Source organism: Teleopsis dalmanni, chromosome 1 (genome assembly GCF_002237135.1).
Source record: "Teleopsis dalmanni isolate 2A chromosome 1, ASM223713v2, whole genome shotgun sequence".
NCBI lineage: Eukaryota > Metazoa > Arthropoda > Insecta > Diptera > Diopsidae > Teleopsis > Teleopsis dalmanni.
This window is the reverse complement of record NC_051846.1, coordinates 2,061,969-2,089,909: the sequence shown is the minus strand read 5'-3', so window position 1 is coordinate 2,089,909 and position 27,941 is coordinate 2,061,969. Positions and strand designations below refer to the sequence as shown.

Sequence of the window (27,941 nt, the reverse complement as noted above, 5' to 3'; positions counted from 1 at the left end):
GGGATCAAAAAAAATTTGTTGAAGTGATGTTGAAGCGGTTTATTTGTGATCAGAATTTGAGAACCTCTGATATAAACGAACACATTATTAAAAGATGGTGATTTTAAAACAATCAAATATATATTGATAAAATATTGATAAAAGTTTTATTTTTAGTCAAAAACATATACATAGTTTATGTCCTCTTAGACATCAATGCTATATAAATGAATTATATTTAGTAAAATGGTACTTCCCCATTTTGATATTGATTTCAATAACGAAAGCGAGTCTCATTGAGTTTTCTCTTTCACTGCAAGTCGGAGTAAAAACATATATATAGTTTATATCGTCTTAGACATCGATGCTATATAAATGAATTATATTTAGTGAAATGGTACTTCCCCATTTTGATGTTGATTTCAATAACGAAATCGACTCTCATTGAGTTTTCTCTTTCACTGGAAGTAGAAGTGTGATTGCTTTCATTTTTTTACCTTCTTTGTTGTATTTTTAAATATATTTCTAAAAAAGTGGTAAAAATTCTTTTGTTATAATTATTTTATTAAAAATATATAAAAGAAAATTATAAAAATTCGGAATAATTTATATACATATATATGAATTGTCTTTAAATTTGTGTGCTTTGCTTAGTAGTTTAATTTATTCCAAAAAATTTTTTTTAATGGCCTCCAGTCATAAAGAGAAAGTTCCTACAAATACCGATATGTTGTTTTTTGTAAATATATTAATTCTCTTAATTATTTATATATAGTTTGGAAAACTCTCTGAAAGCAAAAATTATTCCATTTTAAATAATTTAAGTGTGTTTTTATTTAAAATTTTTATTTGCTTAACCATGCTGCCTAGCACTACGAGTACGAGTACGAGTACGACTATACGTTATTGATTAAAAACGAACAGATAATAAAATAAAAACGTATTAGTGACGTATACTTAATCACAATTTTGTTTTTTCTATATATTTCATATGTCTCTATTAACTCGCAAAAATGGCTTTGTAATTGAAAGAATTTCAATAATATTTGTACTTGTAGCGGAGACAGCTTTTAATAAAAATCTATTTACTCATGTATTTGTTTTGTTTTCGCTGATGTCAAAAGCTCCACACAAAACATGTCGGTTAAATGTATTGACTTTGAATATCTCTATAGTATATATGAATATATATATATATATATATGTTCCAGTATGAGTAGATACAATATTCCATTGACTGATCAAAACATTTAAACCGGATTGCAGTAAATACATAAAATAATATTTTAAATACATTAACGTGGGGTTTTTTCATTTTTATGAGATACATTTCTTAAAACTGCTCTTTTCTATTTAGACTGACATAGCAAACTCACATTTTTCCTGCTCACAAAAAGCTAAAGACGTTATGAGGTTTTTATTAAATAGTAGCAAAATAAAATCATTATTTTCCCCGATTACAGAAATCCCCTGTTTGGATCATAGCTTTATCACAACTTCGCATTTATTATTTATTGTATTATTTGTTAAAATTTGCACTTAAAAAAGCTATACGGCAGTTATATATAAAATAAAACTGCACAATAAAATATTTATAATGGGTATTTACTGCATTTCACACTTATATACTCGGTGTATTTTTTTTTTTTTTTTAATATTGAGTTTTTCTCAATAATAAAATAATAAATTTTTTTTTTATAATTATTCAATTAAAGTTTATATATATTTTTGTGCATAAAATATTAGTGTACATATCTATATTTGTGTATCTACGAATATGTCGCTACTTTAGGTATTTGTGTTGTTCAAAGTAGAGCACATGCATATAACCTTGACATATATACTTAGTTATACGTTTGTTGTTGTTGTTATTGTTATTCTTTCTGTTTTTTTGGGTGGCGGTGGGTGAACTTTTTATGTTGCGTTGTTCAGATACGAAACACAATATTCGTAAGCATAAATTCTGTAGAGCAGTTCAGTGTATATACCGCATACGGCTAAAGTAATTGATTCTTTTTAACCAATCTAGGGGTTAGTCAATATTAAATGTGGCGAATGCTTGTGATCTCTGATCCAGCGGACAGCAAGAAGGAATTCAAATCAAATTCAAATAAAATTTTATCAAATAATATAAGTTTCGTGATTTTTAACTGGGAAGTTAACTTTCAAATTTTTCTATTCGTAAAATATGGCAGTTCAATTTTATTGAGAAATAAATTAACTTTGATTGAAAATAATTTTTGGTTTTTTAGTTCACTAAAAATTAATTAATGGTGTATGAAGTGTCATAATTCTAATTGGCATATTATGGTACCCATATCTATTAAATAAATAGATTAATTAAAAAATTATATTTAATATTTGTATATCTTATTTTATTTATATATATCATTTCGACTCCTGATAGATGTCTCTTAACACTTATATATATTCTAAAAATAAAGGTATATATTTACACATATCAGAACATATTCTTCATTGATTTTTACTGGCACTGTTTCAGTCGGATGCTACATCCCAATAGTTTTCTCATATTGTCAATACATGTCTAATGTTTGGTATTTAGCATTATGACCTCACTGTCTTCCAACGCTAAGATTTCGTTCAATCTTGCTTCCAAAATAAAATGAAGAGATTGATATATTTGATTCCATACAATAATGATTAAGATAAATTATATTGTATTAGGTATATTATATATTTTTGGGAGGATGCGTATCTACTATATTCTTGCGTATATCAACGTTGAAGAATAGTGTTCCTTAAGTATATTTTGAGAAATCAATTATATTATATTATACATTGTATAATATAAAATGAAAAAGGTGAATTTTATATTTCGGACCTCACTTAAATCAATGGGTTAAAATGAGCACAAAACTTTGTCAATGAAGAATATATTCTGATATATGTATCTATATATAAATATATATAGTTGATTGATATAAAATCAAAAGAATTTTGTGCTCTTCTTTTTTTGATACTAGAAAAATACTATTATTTTAGTGTTCTAAAAGAATAAAAGAAAAATTCTTCTAAAAGAACAGTATTTTTCTAAAAGAATACTAAAATAATACTAAAAGAATACTAAAAAAAATACTAGAAGAGCACCAGAAGAAAATTAAAAGAATACAAGAAGAATACTAGTAGAATATACATATCATAAATAGTAAAAATAATATTAATATTTATTATTAATTATATAATATGAATAATTTAAATAACGATAGCGATAATATAAATAATATAAATAAATAAATAAGTAAATAAATAAATAATAAAAAAAAATTAATAAAAAACTGAACAAATTAATAAATAATTAAGTACAGGAAATAATAAATAAATAAATCAACAGAAAATAAACAAAAAATAAGTAAATAAAAAATAAATAAATAAATATAAGGAGAAATACCTACATGATACTTCCAATGATAATGATAATGAATCATTCTATTATCAAGTTTTTAGTATATATCACTTGGGTTAATACTTCATTTCACTTTACTTGTCAATATCATCATATTATACTACATATATATATGTACTTGTTGTTGCAAGCTATGCTATCCAATTGTTTTTGCAAACGATGAAATGAGAGTGGTAAATGATATTTGATTAGCTTCTGGTTGTAGACTCGACTGCCTTCAAACTATACTAAACTACTAGTCTCTAATCCAGGGCAGAAAAAACTATTCTGATTCAACCCAGTTCTGCGTATAGATGTTTGTTACAAAGCTACTTATCGCGTAAAAATACGATAATTTTTAATGTGTTCCTTAACTGGAGCACCACGCTGTATGACGTCGTATATAGTTTTAATTATCTTATATAAAACATAAATTTAAGCATAATTTATTGCGAAATTATGGGTAGATATGTATTCACTCTTTCTACACTTATTGCTATCCATCATCGTAGGAAGTCACAATATCCGAATAGCAATTAATTGTTTTTTTATCTTCAGTTCTTGTAGCCTGTACAATAATTTGAATTATCAGAAACGAAGACGCCTATTTTTTCATAGATATAGACATATCTCTACTTCAATTGCGAACTATAACATTTTAGTTGATAATGTGAGTGTAATAATGTGCAGCGAATCTAATTTAATATAATTTATTAATTTTATGAGAAATAAAGTTCTCAGAAGTAGCATATATATTTTTAGACAAATTTGATTATAATTTCAATTTCTGCTAAATTTTTAGCTGGTGTGTTGAAAAGGTCTATTGCGTTTCCGAATTATCCAAAAAATCCAGCTTGACTATAACCATTGAGTAAGAATATTATAGAGTCACAATGACTCAATTTTTAAATTTTCAGCAACAGGCACGGGAGGGCGGAGTGAAGATTTTACTTCTTTCTGCGCTGCTGCTAGATCGGTCGCGCTTATGCTTGTTCTTTCTCAAAATTTTACTATTGATGAATGAAGGGCAAAAATGAAAACAAAAAACAGATTTGCTTGTTTACGAAGAAAAGAGTCAAATTAGTTTTTGGTGTAATTATTTGTTTTTGCAATTAATGCTTGGCAGTATCAAGCAGCACGTAAAAATTTCATGCATTTAATATCACTTTATAAATTATAATGCAAATATGAGAAACATCCCTACTTGTTTGGAAGTTTACTGATCTACATATATATATGTATGTGTATAAATGTATATTTATAAACATAAACATTTATAAACATTGGAAGAATATGAATATTTTTTGATCTTATTTTAGGAACATTTGAAGCAAATGCAACCAATTTCAATTTTTTGTTTTAATCAGTTATAATAACAGTTATATGTATGTTATATTAGTATTAGCTAAAATAAGATAATTGTATGTAATTGACCGTGTGCGAGTTCAAGTAATTGATGGTAAATTGAGGAAAATGATAAATTATGTCCGTATGGCAGCGAATGTTGGTATTTACCAGAATTTCGAGTAGGGTAAATTAGGTAAATTAGGTATTACCATTGGGAACATTTTATAAGATGTATAATAAAAAAATAATTAAATTTGAAAGCTTTTAACATAAGTGCAGTGCAAAAAACCTTAGGAAATTTTAGTTTACTTTACATTAATTTACCGAGTTGGTTTATTGGGGTCTGCAGACTGCATCGAATTGAATTGCTGGACTTTATTCTGCTTATATTCGTAAGCAATTCCTTTGGATGGTAGAGAAAGTGAAATCGACTACGGCATAAATTGTTATATGACCTTATATTACAAATTTGCCCTAATACAGGCTTAATAACATCTATTTATAATTTATTTATTACCATAACTACTTACTTTATTTATTTATTTTGTTCAAAATACATAGTTTAAGTGAATTAATTTTAAGATAGTTATTAATAAACATGTGTTAATAAATATGTATAAAAATGTAAATATTAATATTTATTACGTAGAAACTTTCGCTATTTTTTATGGTTATTCACGGAATATTGATCAATTTATAATTTTTTCTGTTAATATACATTAATATTTTAAACAAAGCAATTTATACATATAAACAATAAAAAAATAATGTATCATATATATATCTAATAACGGCAAGAACTAACAAATGTGTTCTCTTATTGGTGGTGGTATTCCTCTATTCCTGAACATTGTTTGTTGTCGTTTTGTCTTTAGGCCTTGTTGTGGTAGGATTTTAGGCAGGTTTAGGAGTATTTTCGGAAAATCTTCTGCAGGTTGTTTTCTTTCTTCTTTTTACCATTCTATTTTCCAATTATTTATGTGTGATAATATATTTCTTTATCATTTATATGCAAAAAATCTTTTTGTCGAAAATACTAATGTACATATATTAATATAAAAAACTAAAGTTCTTCAAATTCTTGAGGACGATTATAAATTATAGTCGAAATAGAGAGCAAATAATAAAAAAAAACTTTGAAATAGTAAAAAAAATCTTTTCTATATTATTTTTTTTAAACAAAATTTCTTCGTTAACATGGACTAGGCCTCCTGGGGACACCATGTAAAAAAAAAACGCGCGATGCATTATACCTCGAAGGTGGTCTGGAAATTAGTACGCAACTAGTAACATGAAAATTGTCATTTCTATTTAATTAACGATAACCTTTCATGTATGTCGATCTAGTAACTATCAATGATTATGCAGTTATTTAAATAAATCTCCATTTCTCGGCAATTATTCGCTTGCAAAAGCTAATAGTCGATACACTTGTACCCCTTGTACTGGTATTCCGTTTATACTTATTCAGTATCTTTTAAGTGCATATATATGTAAAATAGCGTTAACTATCCAAACTGCCATATAAACTGAAGGTTTAATCTTAAATCGATTTCTATATAATTTTATTGTAATACATTTGGCAAAGCTAAATCATACTATTTTTAAAAAATGTTTTACGAATTATTGGTAATAATTTTATATACATGTGTTCTTATGATTGTATTACTTCCTAAGATTTAATATAAATATTATGTAAATGCGATAAAATTGAAAATCCATACTTAATAACAATTAATTACGAAAACAATTATAACTCTTTCTTCAAATGCCATCATAATGAAAAATTGTTTCAATGCTGCAAATAAAATTTTGATATCTCTTGCCCCCGAAATTACATACAAAAATATCAATGTCCATATGTTCATATTTAAACACAAAGCAAGTAGGCATGAATGAATATAAAATAGGGAATAATTCTTTTTACTACTTACATTATAATTCAAGAAAGCAATAACAACACCTCAAAGAGCAAAAGGAGAAAAAAACACAAAAAAGAAATATAAAAATTTCTTGAACCTATGAAGCAGAGAATATTGCAAAATCTTCTTTGGTATGAAGCAAAAACGACTGAAGCGACGTCGGCAGAGATTTGAGTGATTTGGGTACCCATTAATAGATACCTAGAACAAAAATTAATTTCTATGGCATTGTGACTCTATAATATTTTTACTCAATGCTATAACTTTAATGGTAAAGAGTTTCAAATTTCCATACACGCGAAATCGCAGTGTAATTTTTGATTAGTAATAGCAATTTATAGTCTATATAACTACACATATTTAACTAAATATAAGATTATATTATTAAAACTTATTTACCATTTAAAAACAAAAAAACCTTTGAAATTTAATTATCAAGAAAAACATTACCATTAAAATAAATGGTTTGATTTAATATTTATTTGTAAAATTCTGTTCATTAAAGTACCACAAAAAACTGAAAACAAGGCTCACATTCCTTACGATTGTTATTAAAATATTTGTTATTTTATTTTGTAATAAAATAACCAGGGGTGACTGGATTCGATGTTAATACTAAACAAATAAATCTTCAAATTGAGATATTGAAAAAATAAACAAAAACCAATTGAACATAAAAACTTAGATTATAGTTGATGTGATATGATTTTAAGATTGATGTTTACGTTCAGTAGCCAAATCTTGGCTTGTTTCATTATTAATGTACTGTTAATTTTTATTGTTTAGATCTTTTAGCATCAAGCACACTAACCTTTTAACCATTTAACGAATATACGGATTCTTTTATTGCAATATTCAATATTATATATTGAATCCCCACTTTTTTTTAACCAAGACTTACTATGATAGTTTGTTTTTTAGTAGGGATCACAAAATTTAAGAATAATAAACTGTATGATTATTTTAATATGCTTTATGCATATCTGGTATAATGTATAATGAATTCTAATATACGGATTCTTTTATTGCAATATTCAATATTATATATTGAATCCTCACTTTTTTTAACCAAGACTTACTAACATATGATAGTTTGATTTTTAGAAGGGATCACAAAATTTAAGAATAATAAACTGTATGATTATTTTAATATGTTTTATGCATATCTGGTATAATGTATAATAAATTCTATAAGTGAGTGCATAGGTACATTATATAGGCTATAAAATAGGTATATCATTACTTGCATATTTTTTGTGCTTATTTTCTATAAAATGTGGACTCAGTGTACAAATTACAAACTATATATCCATACCTGTTAAATTTGATTTAACAGGAGTACCGGTTGAGAATCACTGCCTTAACAGGTACCTCTAAGGATCTATGTGGTAGTTAAGGACAGTCAAATGAATCAAATCTAAGTAAGGTTAGGTTTAAAATACATATGTTCTTGCAAACATTAACACTTAAGCCTCGTTTTCACTATGTCAATTTCAATGTCAAATATTGTTAGTATAATGAAAACGGGTAGTCATAAGATGTCATGTTCGTATTCTTGTCATGTAATGAAAAAGCATTTGACACACCAGTCAGTTGTAATTGTCATTTAAAATGACGTAGTGAAAACAAGGCATTACACTCGGTGACAGTTATTTACATTTACCAGTGTGATGTTCTTAAACGTGTAGTTAGAGGCGAGACACACAATATCCGTCTTTTCCAATATGGCTCTTTGCGTCATCCTTCTGAAACTATTTGGTTTCCTGGATGAAGTTAAGGGATTTGATAAATTTTATTTGCGTTATTTCTAACAGCCCAGTAAATAAAAGGTCTTTACTAGACATTAGAGGTATATCATCTGTCGTTCCAGGCAGGAGCATGGAAAGTATATAAATATAAATTGAGTAATGAACTTGAAAAATCGTGTTACGTATTCTAAACGTTCTATAAATTGTCAAATCTTCCTTAAAGCATTTAAGTTTTATATTTTATAATACCTTCTGCTCAAAAAGTACCCGGATTTTCAAAATAAAACACACAAATTAAAATTTTATTCCAAATTTATTTTATCTGCTTTAAAATATGCTCCTTCTGAAGCGATACACATATGCCAACGCTTAACCCAATCTTCCATACACTTTTCGTAGGCCCGTGAAGGTATAGCTTTTAGTTTCTTCAGCGAATTCTCTTTTACCGTTTCAATCGACTCAAAACGCTTACCACGAAGGATCAATTTGAGTTTCGGGAACAAAAAAAAGTCGCACGGCGCCAGATCTGACGAATATGGTGCCTGAGCGTTGACAGTGGTGCCATGTTTGGTCAAAAAATCGCGTACATCAAGAATTTTTTTTTATGATGTAGTCTGCCAACTAATTGACAGATGGCGCTCAAATTTGTACTATATGTCAAGGAAGGGTGTATCAACATAACAAAAAATTTGTTGAAAAAAATCTATTACTTAAGAAGTAATTAACAAACAACAAAATCCGAATACTTTTTGAGCAGAAGGTAATTTTGATAGACACTGATTGGTTGTTTTGTTTGTCTTGTTTGTTATGTTTTATCTGCAATACAAAAGAAGAAAATTGAAATCCAAAAGTTAACAATAATAAGGTGTACTTGTTTCGTATAGATGAATTTAAAGAACAGTAGAAGAGTTCAGTCTTCACATTTTTGTATGGTTTCATATATTTTTCTTCAAATTTTTTAACAGTTCAGTTCAAATTGTTAGGTTCAAGGTTTTTGTGCGTCAACATTTTCCAAACAATAATAACACAGACATGTGCAAATTTTGAACAATTACGGTTTCCAGTTAAATTTTTCGTATTCATGTGTTTAATTGCAAATTTATTTCAAGTGACGTCAGTTGTTGTTTTGTGTACCTTTTCAAAGTATCTGCATACATAGATACATGCATTTTGTTGTCAACAATCGTTTACTATTTTTATTCAATGTACAATATATGCATTTCGGTATGTGTTTTGTATATATTAATATATTGTTCCTGAATAATCTTGAAATTTCGCTCTGAATATTGTTTTTGTATTAGTAATATTTTTAATTTTAAAATATACATTCACTGGGATATTCGTTTTTTTTTATTTGTAAGCCCCATGAAACGCAGTTCGGTTCTGAAAATGTTATAATAAATTATATTTACTTTTAAAATGTTTTTAAAATGCTTTTCTAAGAAAAGGAGTATGTACTTGTTTTTACATACCTATTTCTATTAAAGTAAATATAAAACATATTTCAAATGGAATCGAATGGAATGGAAGGTTACATTATGTGTACGAGTATAACAAGAAATTCATGTTCTAGTGACTGTTTACATTTATAGATCGTTTCAATTAAATTATTCAAATAACTTGATAGTAAATATGTAAAATAATATATATTTATTATTTACTTAAGTACACACTTTTGTTTTGTAAAGACACAAAACACCCATTGAATCTCTCATGATATCATCTGTTTTTACCTTTTTCGCTTCGTTCCTTTTTAACTCTAAAAAAATTCAGAATTCAAAAAGTATTCAGAATTCGGTTAAGTTCAACAACCTGCACTGCACGTTCACACTTCATTTTGGTGGAAAAATTTCATGCCGAATGATAAATTTTTTATTTATACATATATATGTGTTTATAAATTATTGTTTTATAATATCAATGTTTTTAGAACAGAAATTATTTTCATATAATTTGAATACTGCGCAGAATTATAATAAACAGAATTGCTTTAATTAGCAAATATTTTCATAACTCTTTTGGATAAGATTTTTCAAATAACAAGTTACATACATAATTTAAAAGTTAAATTAATTTCTTATATACATATATCTATATATTGGAATAAAAATTAAATGTAATGGTTAAACATACTATATATTAAAAATCACATGGCTAGCTATATTTGAAGTGACAGCGAAAAAATTTAATGATTGCAGGTGACGTACTATTTTCTACTGCTTATTTATGATGTACTGTGAAAAAAATGCTATATATAGTATGTGAAAATATATTTATATGAAAAAAAGTAAACGAATAGCAATATTGGAGAACAAGATAAAAGAGATGAAAGGATGTCATAGTCAGGGGTTAGGAAAGAGTAGATTTGATATAAAGAAATAATTTGAAGGAATGATTGTTATACATTTTCACTTTAACTAAAAATCTATATGTAGAGCGTGGGTAAGACAGAAAGAGAGAGAGAGGCGGTGAGACAGAGTGTTGAGAGAGAGATGAGGATGGGAAAGAAATGGGAATGTTCGGATAAAGGGGTTGATAGAGAGGGGAATGGGCAGAGAGAGAGAGAGAGCAAAAGTTGAAGAGAGAGAAATAGCCGAGTAGAGTAAAAGTGATAAGAATGGGAGAGAAAGAAGAATGTGGGGATAAAGGGATTGAGAGAGAGTGGAATAGATAGAGAGAGAGAGAGAGAGAGAGCAAACAAAACATGGAGAGCTAGGAATGGATAGCCAAGTAGAGTGAAAATGATGAATAGAGAGAAGAATAATTAGATGGGTAGAATAAGATATAAAGTGAAAAAGGGAGAAAGAGAAAGACAGTAAAGGAAAGTGACAGAGAGAGAGAATGCGATAAAGAGAGAGAATGTGATAGAGACTGAGAATGTGATAGAGGGAGATTGTGTTAGGGAGAGAAGGAAATTAATTTAGCGAGAGAATGCGATAACGAGAGGGAAAACGGGAATATAGAGTAGATTGGGGAGAGTAAAAGATAAGTAGACAAAAATGGAGAGAGATCAAGACAGATAGAGAGAGGCAGAGAGAAACAGATGGCGGGCGACAGATAGGGAGGTACAAGTAGAGAAAATATAATAGAGAGGAACGTATCGAGAGCAAAAAAAAATAAAGAGAAATGAAGGAACAGAGAGATGCATAGAGAGGAAGAGATAGCGAAATGTTGGCATGAAAGAGAAGGGGAGAAAGAGAACCATGTATATATTGGGGCGTCCTATATCAAAGCAAAGTACTCAAAGAAGTCAAAGAAGTGGTGTTGCTTGACTTAGAATGAAGACGCCAATTCCAATTCAATATTATAATTAGTATACAATAAACATTTTTGATAGCGGTTAGTATTATGATCACTGACAGAACTGAAGAAAGCAATTTATAAATTTTCAATAAAAGTTTTCAATTTTGAATCTCAAAAAAGGTCAAATACTATGAAATAGTAGGGAAACTTTATAAAACTGCAATTTAATTTATACCTAAAGGAGGTTACACATACATTAAAAGCCTTGATATTCGATGGCAATTTGTTGTCAATACTTCAAGTTACAAATAAATAAAAGTGTTATTTTATACAAAATAAAATTTAAGATAAATTTGCTTTAAACATTTCTACCAGTGAAATAATATAATTATAATATTAATAATAAAATATACTGTATATTGATAGAAATATAACACAACATTATGCTTCTTTATTTTTTTATACTTTACTTTATTCTGATCTTAAAAGTTGAAGAGAATATACATTTATTGTCAATGAGTCAAAATATTAATTGCACCAAATCCAACTATTTTTCCATTTTTGGGGAAATTAGTCAGTTGGCTTTAAAATATATTTCCTGTGTTTATGAATGGATGTATTTGTTTTCATGAAGAAATTGATTCATCAATATTTTGAAATTTCGTTTATAAACGACTAAAGAGATGAGACGAAATTTGGATAAAATTGTTAAGCATAAAGATAGATAATGGTTTTTGTCAGATTGGTAGTTTAGTTTTTAATAAGTTCTTACCAAATTTGGATTTTAATTTAACAATGTTTAAACTTAAACACTGAAAACATTGTGGAAATCTATAAAACACAATAAAAAATTGCTTATATCATACAATAAAATAAAATATACTAGTTACTAGGAGTTAGGTATTATATTAGTAGCAGGGACAGTGTTGCTGTATAATCTATACAAGCCCTGGATAAAGTTTCCTATTCTAACATATGAAAATTTTTAATTAAAGCCAACAATATCTTTTGATACAGACTTCTTTGGGTTTGAGAAAATATATTTATTATCTAAAGAGATATGTCTTTACCATTTCTACAGAAGATTCGACAGTTAATATAAAAAACAACCCTAATAAGGTTTTAACAATGCTTCGTAGGGCCTCGAAATATTTCCTTTCATTAACTTGCATTCATTAAAGGTGCCGTGTTAAGTGGTTGTATCACAATGAACCGTATGGCCTTAGATAGGTAGTCAAACTGAATGCAATATTTAACCTAAAATACTTATTATTTATATTTTCCAATTATATGAGACTTTACGGGTTCAGACTAACTTAAGTTTACAAATTCTACATTGAAGTACTTTATAGTCAGAAATTAAATAAGAGCTTAGTCATCATTGGCAGAAGAAGACTCTGAGACAGTCTTTAGAAGTCTTCTCGCTCTAGGAAAATCTTAAGCAACGTCAGTTTTATCCTTCTGAGGAAAGGCACTTTCCTCAATATTATTCAGCATTATATTATATTATCATAATTTTAATTTAAAAATTTAATTTGTTTTTTTGGAGTTTAGTTTTGTAAATAACTTATAAAAAAATCTTTATTATTAAATTAAAAAAAGTTATTGTTTAAATAATTTTTAAAATTTGCGTTTTAAAGTCTTCAAGGAGATTTTATATGTCGTAAATAATAAATGCTTTCATATGAAAAATTTTTATAAAAGCTGAGAGACGCAAATTTTTTATAAAAAAATTTTGATGGTCATTACATTTTCTATAACTAGTTTTCTTTATAGATATTTGTTTTTGTATAAATATATAATTATTTAATTTTAAATTCGTGCGTGCTAGTGCATATACTATCACATATTTAACAAACGTACATACATATATTGTATATATGTAATTCACATACAGAAAGATACAAAAAATTATAAGCGTTTTATACTCGTGCTTTTTATAGTGCATAAGAAATTATTTAAATTTAGATAAAGCACGAGGATTTTGACAAAATACTAAATATATACTAAGATTATATTTGTATATATATAATACATATTAATATATATACGTAATTGTTTATTAATTAATTTTTTGTAGCTTACATTTTTTTATTAATAATTTAACATTAAATTTAATGTTTGAATTAATTAAAAATAATAAAATTTTGTTGTTGCAATTCACTACGATTCAAAAAAATCTCCCTATTAATAATTTCATGCGTCCCGAATAAATCCGAAAATCTCAAAATGCCATCAAAGGTCAAATTTAAATGCTTTTAGAGTTCACAGAATATTTTCTTTTGCGATGACAAAATTAAAAAAATTTCGTCTAGACTCTCGACCGTAATCTCAATTTTATTTTCATTTGTATCCTTTTTGGTCCCTTTAAACGTACAAAGCCTGTGTAAAATATATTTGATGACTCGCTATTAGGCCTGAGCTCTTTTTCCACCCAAAAACGTGTTGGCGTTCATATGATTAACTAAGTTTGCTTGAGTGGGTTTCTTTAACAGTTCATCGTAATTTATTTTATATATATTTTTTGTTGATGGATCAATAAATAAATACACGACAGATGAGTATTTTTTTTTTTTTTACTTAAATACAACAATTTTTGCGTGTTAAGAGTTCAATAAACGTTTCGATAATATATTTTTTTCTTACTTAAGTTCAACATTCTGTTTCAAAATTGATTTTCTCATTCATTAACTTACATAAAGTTTTAAATGTACTTTTTTTATTAATTTTTTTTATTAATTATAATTTTAATTACTTTATAATTGCTTTATTTATGTTTGATTATAATCTTAATTATAAAATATTCTTGTTTATTTAATTACTAAGACAATACTTTAAATTTATTAATATATTTGTAATATATTACAAAATTAATATATATGTAATATAACATATTACATTTCTGAAAAATTTTTTTTGATATCCTATCTGTTTGCGATATTTAATTATCTGTTCTAAATTTTTAATCCTAAATTTTTTATTTTTATTTGATTTTTTTTTTTTATTATTATTTTAATTTTTTTTGTTTTTTGTTTTGCTTTATAATCTTTTTTTTATAATTTGTGAATTGTTATTTATTGTGTATATATTATTTATCTCTTTTTTTTTTGTTAGTTTTTGAGTTAGTTCTAAGATGATGTAACAAAAGAGGGTTTTTTAATGCATTTTTAAATAAAAAAAAAAAAAAATAGGTATAGAAAAGTATGTCTCTAATCGGTTTTCTGAAAAGATTTACTCGCTTTATTTTTATTTTTTGCTTTTAACTGATTTTGTAGTTATTCTGCCAGATGCGTTTTTCCTTTAATAGTATAAGCTATATTATCATATTCTGGGTTTTAAGACTTTTATAAAGTATCTTCGCAATTAATTTTTTATATGTACAAGTACGAATACACTCTCTCTTTAGCCTCTTTTTAACACGGTTCATATAAAACGGATGTCGCATGACAAGACAAAATTTTGATCGTATTCGTATAAAACACTTAAAGAGGCTTGCAGATCGGTAGTGTTTCAAGCCTATTTTAAAAATAATGTTATTTTGAATATAATAATTAAATTGCTTTGGGCTGTGAACGGCTCTTGTATTTGTGTTATTTAATTGACAACACGGAACGCATCAACCGTGTTATAAGGGACGGGCTTTACTATATACGCTTCATTTAAATTGCGTACTATTTGCGTTTTATAATAATATATGTTTTTTTTATATATTTTCAAACTTTTACAGTTCAATGTTATCTCCGTTATCATTCGATTGGTGGGCTATCTGTTCTGTCCAAGAAACGCATAGGTTTTTAAAACAAACCCAATTTCGAAAATCAACCACCTGCGCGGTTGATAAGGGACATTATGTTTCGAATACCTAAGTTTAGGGTGCCTCCTGGGCTTCTTACTTTTTGGTGTTCAATACTGCCACATCTTAATTTTGCTAGGCTTTTTTATTACGTGCAAAAAAATAAAAGTTTAACTCATTTCTTCCTCTTCTTCTCTGCATATCCTACAATTTTTGTTGAAAGAGATACCTATATTTTTAACATTGCTGCTCATTGCCTGTCTAGTGCCGTGTCAGTACTTACGAGTTTTGCTTACTCTATCTTCGATTCTACCATCTATATCTTGGTTCTACTGCAGTTCAATAAAAGATGAATTTCTGTTGTTAGTTTTTTTTTCAACATTCATATTGCTTAAACTATTTTTTTTTTATTTATTTGTTGTTTTAGAGAACAAAGACTTTAAGTAAACCACTCAGTTTATCTTTGAAAACTTAGCATAGGTACCTTTTATACTTAACATTGTTCTTAATTCCGGTTTTTTTTCACTTTTTTTGTTAATACTTAAAACTATTCTTATGCAAAATTATTTTATATGATCTACATTTCATCGCCTATTATGTTAGACGTATGTAAATTCGATTCATTAAATATGTTGTCTGAGACTATAAGACACTAAACAGACTGGCTTCTTTTTGATTTTTAGTGCCTTTCGTTCTTCCAAAACATTATTGATAACTTCATCTTCTTTTTCAGAGACAGAAAAAAGTTTCTGTTACGAAAAAATCTTTCCGTAAGATTATTATAAAGACGTATAAATATTTGTATGTCAAAAGATAGTATATATAGTTTTAAGCACTACATTTACATTTATTGTATAGTATGTACCTTATAAAAGGTGTTTACGATATATATTTTTAAAATACTTTCACAATTAATTACAAAGTTTAATTAACTTAATAAGTATGGTATATAATTACTAAGTCTATAACTGTTATCAAAAATGCAGCAAAGATACTAGGTTTCAGATACTGTCACATGCACATGCTGATGTCATATATTAGGAAGGAGATTTAAAAAAATCTCCGTTTTTTAAGCAGCTCACGGATAACATTAAGATTACGCAAAAATTGTTGATGACATATGGTCATTCAACTATAGTGTGCCCACTTGTTTAACAGCTTCATCAGATTTGCAACTGTTCATTAAACTTTATAGCGCTTACAGATTGTCTTTTTTTGAGCTGCTTTCTTATACTTTTTTTTGTGTACACATGTTGATGTTTCTGTTAATATACTTCATTTAAAACTTTTACCCAGTGCCATATATTTATTTTGTGTCTTGTACTTCTTCAGTTTTTTAATGTGCACTTCTTTTTATTGGATTTTTTTAATAGCTTCTACAGTACAAACATTAAACATTGCTTCAAGGATCCAAGAAAATCTCTTTTAGTTTGCAAAATATTCTTCTACCTTAGCATAGATTGTTTGTAAACATTTTTGCTTTATTTTGTTTCTTAAATATTTGATATCCATAGCAGGTGGTGGTCTATTGCTGTTTATTTCTGCTTAAAAATGACTCAGTTTTCTTGACATTTAATACACTCAGTTCATCACAGCCAATGAGGTCATTCCCCTAATCCTGGCGTCTGCATTTTTTGTTTATTTGCTTCTAACAAGAAATTTACATTAATTCTACATGTATTTAAGTATATGGATATTTGGTTTTTTAAATATTCTCATACTCGATTATTGGTTTCATATCTCTATTACGGACTTCAAAAATTTATAGTCTTGGAAACGTGTCGAGAGTTTTAATTTTTTTAAATAAATCAATTATTAAATACTATTAATATTATATTTGATCATCTTCTTATAATCAATAGTAATATCTATGTATTTGACTATATTAGTCCTGAAATGTTTATCACCCAATTAAAACTTTCTTTTTCTGATGGTTGTCCTCAATAAAAAACGTTTGGAAAATTATTGAAGTCTTGAGTAGGGTACAGTACGCAACTACAAAGCTTGTCCTGTTAGAATGGGACTGTCAAAATGATGAGAGATATGAATAAAATAAGGGATTTGATATGGTGGTATAAAATAGGAAGATCGAATGAGATGCGATGGTTGAGTAATATGAGATGGCAAAATAAGGTAGGCTGATGGAATAAGATAGTATGGTGAAATAAGATGAGATAAGTTATAACTTGAGAATTAGAAATTAAAACCTAACCGGTGTTAGAGAAAATTGGTATGGTGGTATAAAATAGAAATATTGAATCAGATGTGATGGTTGAATGATATAATATGGTACATTAAAGTAGATTGGTGGAATAAGATAGTATGATGAAATAAGATGCGATGTCTTGAGAATCAGAAAATTAAGTCTAACCGGTATACAGATTCAGACACGTCTTGGATATTTACTTTAAAAGGTTACCATTGTTTTACTATGATTCTAAAAGAAGATTAAAATCCACACATTATTTTATAACTAAAATAAAAATATTTTGATTAAAGTACTCGTGTTGCTGTAAAGATACGCTTTCTTTGTATGGTGACAAAGAAGCTTTATTAAAATGGTGTCACTAATTAAATAAAAATAAGTGACAATAAAAAAGCTGGAACTTGAGCATTGAAAGTTTGTGCAGCCTTCATCGCTTCTAATTTGACAGGCACGAGTTCTAAGCCTAGCACTTGCAGTCCAAACAAATTATATACGGACTATAAACTAAATTAATAAAAATTTTATTATTCTAAAGACCAGTGATAAAGAGTACTTGGCAATACTCGAAACAGCGTTGTATAGTCAGCTAAACTTCAATAAAATTAAAATAAATTTTTGTGTTTGTCCCTCTAAATCCCTCTAAAATAAAAATAGTATAATAACATTATTAACAATATTTATTATTATATAATATCATAAAGAATATAATATATTGTATATTGTTTATATAATAAACAATGAATAACATAATTTTATTTCATATGTATAAAACCAGAAAATTATGTTAGGTTAAAGGCAAATCTATTTCACTTAGACCAATGAGATCCTTTTTTCTGTCATATGATCCTAGTGTATGCCTCACAACCCCCCCCCTCTAACCCACCTATACTATTATTAAATCTTTTTAAGATATGTATCTCTGCTTCAGAAATAGATGTTTTGGTGGAGAATATGGGTTAAGCCACTATTTTGTAAACCACAACTGTTTGAATATTTCCAAGTATTTGGTAATTAGTCTGATAGTGTATCTGCCAATTAGACAGTATACCGTTGAAATTTTAATAGATATATTATATTTCAACTTGGTGTCAAGTATATTTTGGCACCTTGGGCAAACGTGAAATTTAATACTGACCATATGTTTCGTATTTCATTAAGTTTTCATTTAGAAAAAACTTTTAGTTGACATATGTTTTCTCTCTGTTTTATTCCGAAGAATTATCTGTAGATTATCTGTGTATAATATATATCTAATCTAAGTTGATTTGTCGCTACTGATAGTTAATTGTGTTAATGATTTATTAGATTAAGTAAAACTAATTTTTTAAATTAAGTAAAATATATTTTATTAAATTCAGTTGAAGTATATATTTTAAACTTCTATAAGAATTACATTTAGAAAAATAAAATGTTTAAAAAAATATACGACTTTAACACATATTTTGTCAGCCGACATTAAATAGAATTAAATAATTAACGTATTTAAAAAAAAATAGATTCCTTTTAATAAAATGATCTGATGTGTTTCTCTGACCTTGTTTATAAATGGAGGTTTTATAAAGAACATAAATATATGTAACATATCATACATTAGCAATTTATCTTAGATCTCTTGCAACTTCTCAAGTGTTCATTAATTGGACATAAGTCACTAAAATCTTTGGTGACATGTACCAATATAAATATACTTATAAATCTCATTTATAGTCAAAATTATGGTAACAAACTTCTGTAAAATATGTTCCTTTAAAATTGAAATCTCATTTATGGTATAGAGATGTTTTATATTGAATTAAGTAAAAATGGCATTTATCTTACAGATACTTTTTGTCACTTCTACTTCCTTTCTCTAAATTTAGAATACTTGCACAGGTAAAAAATTCTGAAATTTAGAAATTTCACACAAGGTCAGTCGATTATCATTCATATAACTATTCTATGTCGTTTTACTTTCATTAAAACTCCTTACCTATTTTCGAGATCTGTTATTAGAACATACAGAGATATGTTATGACGAATATTATAATAATAATGTAAAAAAAAAATTGTAATTACGTTGATTAGGTGTAAAACTAATTTTACCGTAATTAAAAAATTGCCGTAAAAAGAATTCTTCAGGTAAGGTTGAAGAAATAAGCACTCTGCGATATAGTAGGTATCTAAAAGGTTAACTAAAAGGAAACTCTATTTCGTAATTTCAATTTAAAATTCTTTGCTTGAGTTTCTAAACAAAATGTATTATATATAAATATATTATATATGTACATAACACTTCATTTTGCAATTTCTATTATTTTATAGCGACGTAACGAAACCACAAATATAATTAAAGTTTTCACGAGACAGTATCGTCGAAATTTTCTGTTCTGTACAATACTTAATGTTGTGGTTTCTTCCTTATATTAAATTGTTAAAATTTGACATATGAAGACCGTATAAAGATAATACATAGTGTTAAACTATTAACTATGCAGACGTTTCCAGTTCAGCAATCGTTCAAGTTGAATGGCATTGGTTGACAATGTCCTTGAGAGTTTGTAGTTCGCTATTGGAAATGCGTAAGCACGTGGTATGGAACCGAAATCTTCTCACTGATAACAAGGTTCACCTTGTAAAGCTCTCAGTATTGATAAAGCATACGAGTAAAAGCTTCCTAATACATTATTGATTCACAATATAAACTGTAAATTCATGTAATTGATATATGTGGTAGTACTCATATGAGTATCGGTATCGGTTTCTTCGCCAGAATTTATCATACTTTAAAATTTTATTTATAAAGGAAAGCACGCGTTTTTTTATGTGCTTTCATTGTTCTTTCAAATGCGCACATTTACAGATTAAAATAAACTTAAATCAATTTTTTAGTTTACTTTTCCCATTCGATGAACGCATTAATGTGCTATTTTTAATTTTTTATAGACACATGCACCAAGGAAAGCATTGCAATGGTCAACATGCGCTCTAAAAAAAATAATAGACATTTACAGGGTGTGCGATATTTTAAACAAAATCCATTTGCACGAGTATTGTGTAATGAAATCAGATAAAAATAGAAAAATATTATAACAATTAATAGATTGTTAGGTTTTTTTGTTGTCAAATAATCAGTTTTTATTATGAACTTCTAGTATACTTGAAATTTCTAATAAAATTATACTAAAATACACCCATTTTTTGTTACCAAACGTTATTTGAGAACATTAGAAAAAATTTATTTATTTATTTTTATTTTTAAAATGCTCATAAGATATTTTTTCCGTACACGTGTTATTTCTATTTTAGTTCTTATCAAAGTAAAATGTTTTGAATACACAAAATAAAATGAAAATTGTGGTAAGAAGATAAAATTATAAATAGTAAAATAAATAAATATATAATAAATTTAAAGTTAAAAAATTATATGGGTAAATAATTAAATTTAAATAAAACTAAAGAGTATATGACTTCTCTTAATAGAATATAAAGAATAGTAACCCCCTTCCAAACTCCCTAAACAAAATCTTTACTTATTCTTATCTAATTATCTATTTAATCAAAAATTATTAGTTTTGGCATAATATATATTTAACACATTATCAATCAAATTTCAGCTGAGAGCTTTTACAGCCTCAGCTGTAAATAGTGGGTCTCAAAATAAATAGAATGCTTCAATATTACAATTAATTAGAATCCAAAAGAAATATAAAATTGTTATATATTTATATTTTAAACAAACATGTCTAAATTAAAACTGCACATAGGTTTCATACGATTAAACACAATTAATAATACAGTATTTCCCTGTATCCATGAAATTTAGTACCAGCTTTTTCCGCTGATAACAGCGAATGTTAAGTTTTGAGACACATATTAATATATGTAAAGCAAAATTTGTAAATGAATAAACAAGAACTTAATGTATTTATATAAATGAAAAATATAATTAAAAAAATTCAAGATCCCCAAAAGTTGGGGATTATCAAAAAGAAATCTCTGAAAGTGTCAATTATAACTCGCACAAAACTACTAAGTAACAAAAGCAAACCTGTATATAGCAAAATCTAAACACTACTAGGGTCCTGATCTACGTCTGCTTCTAGTAAAAAAGTTAAAATGTTATGTAGTAAAATTTTCAACCTCATATTCCGATGTTATTCGTACTTAAGCGCAAATAACTAAAACCGCGTTTTCTAATCCACAGATACGGTGGAAATATTTTAATCGGTACTATATTATTCTATGTTTAGTAACAATTTTATAAATACCTACAGTGTCTTATATTCCTAATTTAATAAAAATTCAAAACTTATTTAAAAATACAATATTACAATCTACCAAAAATACTTAGTCATTGTGAATGTCTTATTCACGTCCTCGGTTGGTATTACTAAAAACCAGGATATGACAATCTTGGATTGTTTGAAGTAATAAGAACCTTCTATATTCACTATAGAACATATAGACTTGCTACTCTTAAGTCTCTTACGTTTTTTATTTAGATATAAACTTTCTAACGAAGATTTGGGGGAAACAAAAAAAATGTATAATAGACCTATAAATAAAGTGGTGTGTCGGCTGGCTGGCTGAGTAAAAGACCCATTGCTATAGAAAATATATATTTATTGTTGTTAAACTCTCGTTAATTAAATAAAATATGAGTCTAAAATATGTAAATTTGTAGGTTTTACATATAAGCCTTGATAAGAGCACAAGGTTATTACATCAAATATCTTGTATTTGTAAAGTTCAGTAATGCAATTGTCTTGCAACCAATATTTATAAAATATGACTATCATTTCTCGTTATTTTTTTATACTAAAATATCTTTATTAAAATGTTATATTTTTATTTTTTCCAGGTCGAGCAAATGAGGAAGATAAAGTCAATTTGGATCATTTCCAAATATTGAGAGTACTTGGGACTGGTGGTAAGTATATTTTATTATTATAAATTTATACATTTATATGGAAAATATAACGCTATTATTAATTAATTAACGCTATTATTTCGAAAATGAAATTAAAATCGCTATTATTACATTTTCTACAAAAAAATTAATAGAAAAATAAATTAAAAAGTAGAAACTATAATAGGTTGTACCATTTCAACCTGACAAATTTTAAAATCACTTCATCAATTATTAATAATTATTTTTTATATCAGTTAGTTTAAAATATAATTTTTTAATTTTTATAATTCACATTTTTTTAAAATTAAAATTTTAATATCCAATTTTTTACCATTCAATATGAATTTTTATTCAAATAACTTTTGTTTTGTAAATATCTGAATATAATAAATATTGCTAGCTTGATGAAAAAACATAAATATTTTAAATATTAATTGTAAATACAAATATTAAGACCGTGTGCGAGTTCGAGTAAATTGAAGTAAAGTAAATAGAAATTTCCTAGGTATTTTTTAGCCCTGCACTTATGTAAAAATTTATTTATTTATAAATTGCTTTTATTTATTATTTTTGGTTAAAAATTTTCAAGTTTATTTATATATTTATTAAACATCATAAAATTTTTACAATGGTAACACCTAATTTACCTAATTTTTATTTAATTTACACTACTCGAAATTCTGATAAATAAAAAATTCGCTGCCATACCGACATAATTTACTATTTCCCTTAATTTACCATCATTTGACTCGAACTCACTCGCAAACGGTCTAAACTAAATTACCGAACTAAAACAATGATTGAAGTCACATTTAGTATAACGAAATGTATTTATTAAAATTAAATTAGAAATAATAAATTTGCTTCTTAATGAACTCAACATTTAATGATATTTATATTTGCGAAAGCAAATTTTAAAAATAAATATCCCAATATTGAAACATATGTTTTATATGTAAAATGTAAACAAACAATACGTAATAGGTTTATAATATTTATATATATAAATGATTAAAAATGTCAATTATATATTTAGTTTTTTTATCTGATATTTTATTGAGTGAAATTTATTTAAATAAAAAGAAACTCTATTAGAACTTTCAAAAAACTTTCTGACACATACAAGTTATTTTCCATGCAATAAGTAACTTATTCTAATGTAAACGACACAATCTTTCAGTTACTCAAGTAATTTACTTAAGTAAGCAGTGGGAACATACTAAAAGTATGCTTAAGTTACTTAAGTAACTTACTAAGTAAGCAGTGGAAACAGGGTATATGACTACTAAGAAATTAATAATTCTTTATTAATAATAACATAATTTTAATTAAAAAATAAATTATTTAAATTCTGCATAACTAATAATATAATTTTTTTCAGCATATGGGCAAGTTTATCTGGTGCGTAAAGTGGGAGGACATGATGACAGACAATTGTATGCAATGAAAGTACTGAGAAAGGATACCGTGTCACAGAAGAAGAAAACTGCAGAGCATACAACAACTGAACGACAAGTGAGTGTATTGTCCTTTATAAAATTAATTAAGTTACTAATTACTTGTTAAAATAGAATACGTGATTTATTCTTATATGAGTAGTGGCATACTTTATCTTTTATTATTAAAAAAAAAAATAGTTTTGTTTTGTTTTTGTTTTTGAAATATATATGAAAATTTGTAAGTAGAAAGATTATATATACATTTGTGTTTTGTTACTCGAATAACATTATCTTTATTTAATTGTGAGTTAAATCTATCTACCAATCCATCAACTATATGTATTAAATTTCGAATTGGTTAAGCGATCTTCTTTTAAACGTGCTTTTAGCCACGATTTCAAGCTTGTTCAACTTATTTTGAAACTTTGCTATGTAACCTTCAAGAGTAAACCTCATATCTCTTTCAATGTTCCAAATATGAGAGTTAAAGATACTTCAAGAAAATATTGAAAAATGCACGTACGACGTCTATGTTCAACTCAACTCGACTTGGCCAACTTTGATTTCGTACTGAAGTAACCAATTTAGTCTTAGTAACGAGTTCGTGGAATTGTTGATGTTTTTGTTGTTGTAATATCATCTCTCGATTGGGTAATTTTATGATTTCTTCTTTAGTTTTGTTTGTTAACGTTTTTCTTTTATTAACAAATTTCTTTTTGTTTTCCTCGATTCATTCCTTTGTTTTGGTTTTATCATTTTCTTACTTGTTATATTTTTTTTTTTTTTTTTACAATTTTTTGCTCTTTTCTTTTAATGCTATTTGTGCCTTTAAATTCCGGTTGAGTTATTTTCAATCCCGTTATATTTTACCGGTACACTATAATTGTAGATACTTATGTACAGATAAACTTACGTTTACACAAGTGGTGCTCTTTGCTTTTCATTTGCTGTTAATTTGGCTTAAAAAAGTTGCCAGTCAGGTGCCAGAAAATCACGAAAAGAAATGAAAATATGTACGAGTATGTTCGAGTAGTAAGCATTTTTGGGTCTTCCAAAAAATTTAATGAGGTTGTCCATATACTTTTGTAAATACTAAAGTAAACGCCCTTATTATTTTCTTTATATTCTGGATGTGTTTCTATACTTATAAGTATACCAGAAATAAAAATTTAAATAAAGTTCCACTAATTAAAAGTGATACGAAACTACACATTTCTTTGTGGGTTGAAGAGACGGTATCAAGTGCCTTTTCTCTTTCTTTTTTTTTATATAACTAGCTTTTAATTTTTTTTGGCAGTTGGCAACTGTAAAGATATCAAGACATGGTTTTTACTACATTACAAAATTTGTAAAATTTTAATATAATTTCGAAAAAATCACATAAGATATTTTATAAAATACTTATTATACTATTAAAGTCATTATAGAGACTTTGATGACTTTAGTCATCATATATCATATACTGATACGAATATATCAACCTTAGCAATATTATTTTATAGTAATTACTTCAATATAGCTTTTAAAATCTGCTTTTATGTTTTAGAACAGTGAGATTCCATTAGATAAAAGCTGTATACATATATAAATTCCAAATAAATGGATGTATAAGACGTTAATCTTATATTAGTGCTGTTCATTTTTAAATATTTTGAATTTTTTAAATTCTCCATATATCCAACAGTTAGATTAGTTCATATAAAGAATATTAAAATAGTCAAAATAATTTTGAACTATCTAGAAAATCTGTGTGTTAAGAAAAATGAGAAAAATGAAAAATGAGCGAAGTTATAATTCTCAAATGGTTTGCATAATTAGTGTGCCATAAGCATTCAATTATTATTTTAAATAGATAGAACTGTTTAGTTCATTGTCGACGACTTCACATAGTGTTTCCTAAAGCATACTATAACAAATAGTGAATTAAAAAATTAAATAAATGACTTAAAGCTTAAGTCAAAAAATATTCACGCGCCCATCTCTAGTACATATATACAATACAATGTTACAATGGGAATGATATAAATAATAAAAATTTTTTGTTATAGTACAACTTTATTTTATTTAAAAAAGAATGGAATGTTGACCAAAACGATTTTTAATTAATCACTTTTTTCATCTTATACTGTTTACATATAAAATGCAAGTAACTTTTCTTAGGGACTATCTTTTCGGCAGATTTTGAGCTCCTAACAATTAACAATTTATTAGTTACTCTTAGCTAATGATTTAATAACTATAACTACTATAATTTAAATCCTAGCTAATGTTTTTCAAATATATTAAATTATATATATAATAATTTGTAAAATGGAATCGATTTCAATTAGGAAACGCACTAAATAAGGGCGTTACGACCGCTAGTCCACTTACTGGTACCGATTAGTGTTATTATTTTTTTGGAAAGATATTGATATCGGTGCCTTTAAAACATTTTGAGCAATATGCTTGTAGTGACTTGTAAGCACTGAAAATGCAGATTGCGCTTTAGTTAAATTTTAATATTATATCTAGTTATTGTCATAGACCCATATGAGTAGAAGAAAAAGTTTGCAAAGATGATTATAGGGTGATTTTAGAAAATATTTAGAAAAATCTCTTCTTTTCAGAGAAGGAGAAAGGAATTTGTAGAAGAATGTTCCACAACTTGCATTTTACATTAAATTTGTAGATCTTGAAATAATCTCGAATATCTCGAAGTATATTAATCACATTATATTCTGATTGTGTGATGTTACTTAAATTACTTAACAAAACATTTATTATGTCTTTATTCATTTCACTATTTGTTTATAACAGTTTAAATTCAAACCAAAACAGCTGATTCACACATCAATACAAATTTTACTTGTAATACAATGTTCGAGTAAAGTCTGTGTAGCAATTTCAAATTCCAACAGGGATGTTACGCTCTCTCTCAGATGCTTTCATTTACTCGAAAATTTGCTAGTGGAATGCACTTGTGTATACTCGAAGTTAGTTCGAGTAGCTCGCGAAACAGACCTATTATTTGTCAATAATATTTTGCGACTGCCAGTACCAAAGGTTGAAATTGTACCATGCCAAGTTCAGAAAGTTCAGAATTCAATTAAATGGAAATAATATAATTTTGCTTTTGTAATTCTTTACCTTTCTATTATAAAGAATTTTATTATAATTAATTTAAAAGAAATTAGATTTTAAATTAGTGAAACCATTATCATATAGCTGCAAAGCTATTACTTTAAAACCAGAGCTCATCATTTTAAAAAATTTAATAAGCTCATGCCTATGAAAGTAAATCTTAAATAGATCTTGTCATCATATTAAAGTTTTCACTGTAAGAAAATCTTAGTTATTGCTTTAAAACCAGAGCTCATCATTTTAAAAAATTTAAAAAGCTCATGACTATGAAAGTAAATCTTAAATAGATCTTGTCATCATATTAAAGTTTTCACTGTAGGAAAATCTCTTTTATTGTTTTATATTGTGTTTTATTTATTCATATATATTTACTTTTTGTAATAGTTATAACATGAGTTTGACCTACATTTCAAGTTGCAACACCGGCACAAAGCAACATGCACACTCTGTTCAATGATGAACACCGCGCCGCACCGCATTAAGGTTTCAAGAGAACAAGCAAGTTTTTTATAGCATGAGAGAATATCAGAACAGAAGCAGAAAATTCTAGTGTTGACAGTAAAGAACAGAAACACCAGACCAGCCAGACAAGCAGTTCGTCTGTGTGTTTCTATCGCAGCGTATACTTCGCTAACCGCCGCAAATGGAGGATTGCTCTGTCCAAAATTTATATAACGTGCTTTTATTAGGCCCTGACCGGTTTCTCCATAAACTAATGTGCAAAGAGAAGCGTTGATAATGCCGAATAAGTAGAATAGAAAACAAAAACCAAAAACAAAAAAACAAAAAAACAAAAACAAAAAACAAAAATGTGTTAAGAACATTGCGCTAACTTGAATTTTTA

General features: G+C 26.8%; 1 protein-coding gene across 1 annotated transcript in view; it reads left to right on the top strand.

The window, feature by feature from the left end:
* Positions 1-27,941, top strand: part of LOC119665879 (chromosomal serine/threonine-protein kinase JIL-1) — a 42,522-nt gene that overhangs the window by 6,105 nt on the left and 8,476 nt on the right. The window contains exons 3-4 of the mRNA XM_038075135.1: positions 22,485-22,553; positions 23,917-24,050. Of these exons, the coding sequence (XP_037931063.1) occupies positions 22,485-22,553; positions 23,917-24,050 (203 nt within the window). The remainder of the gene's footprint in view (positions 1-22,484; positions 22,554-23,916; positions 24,051-27,941) is intronic.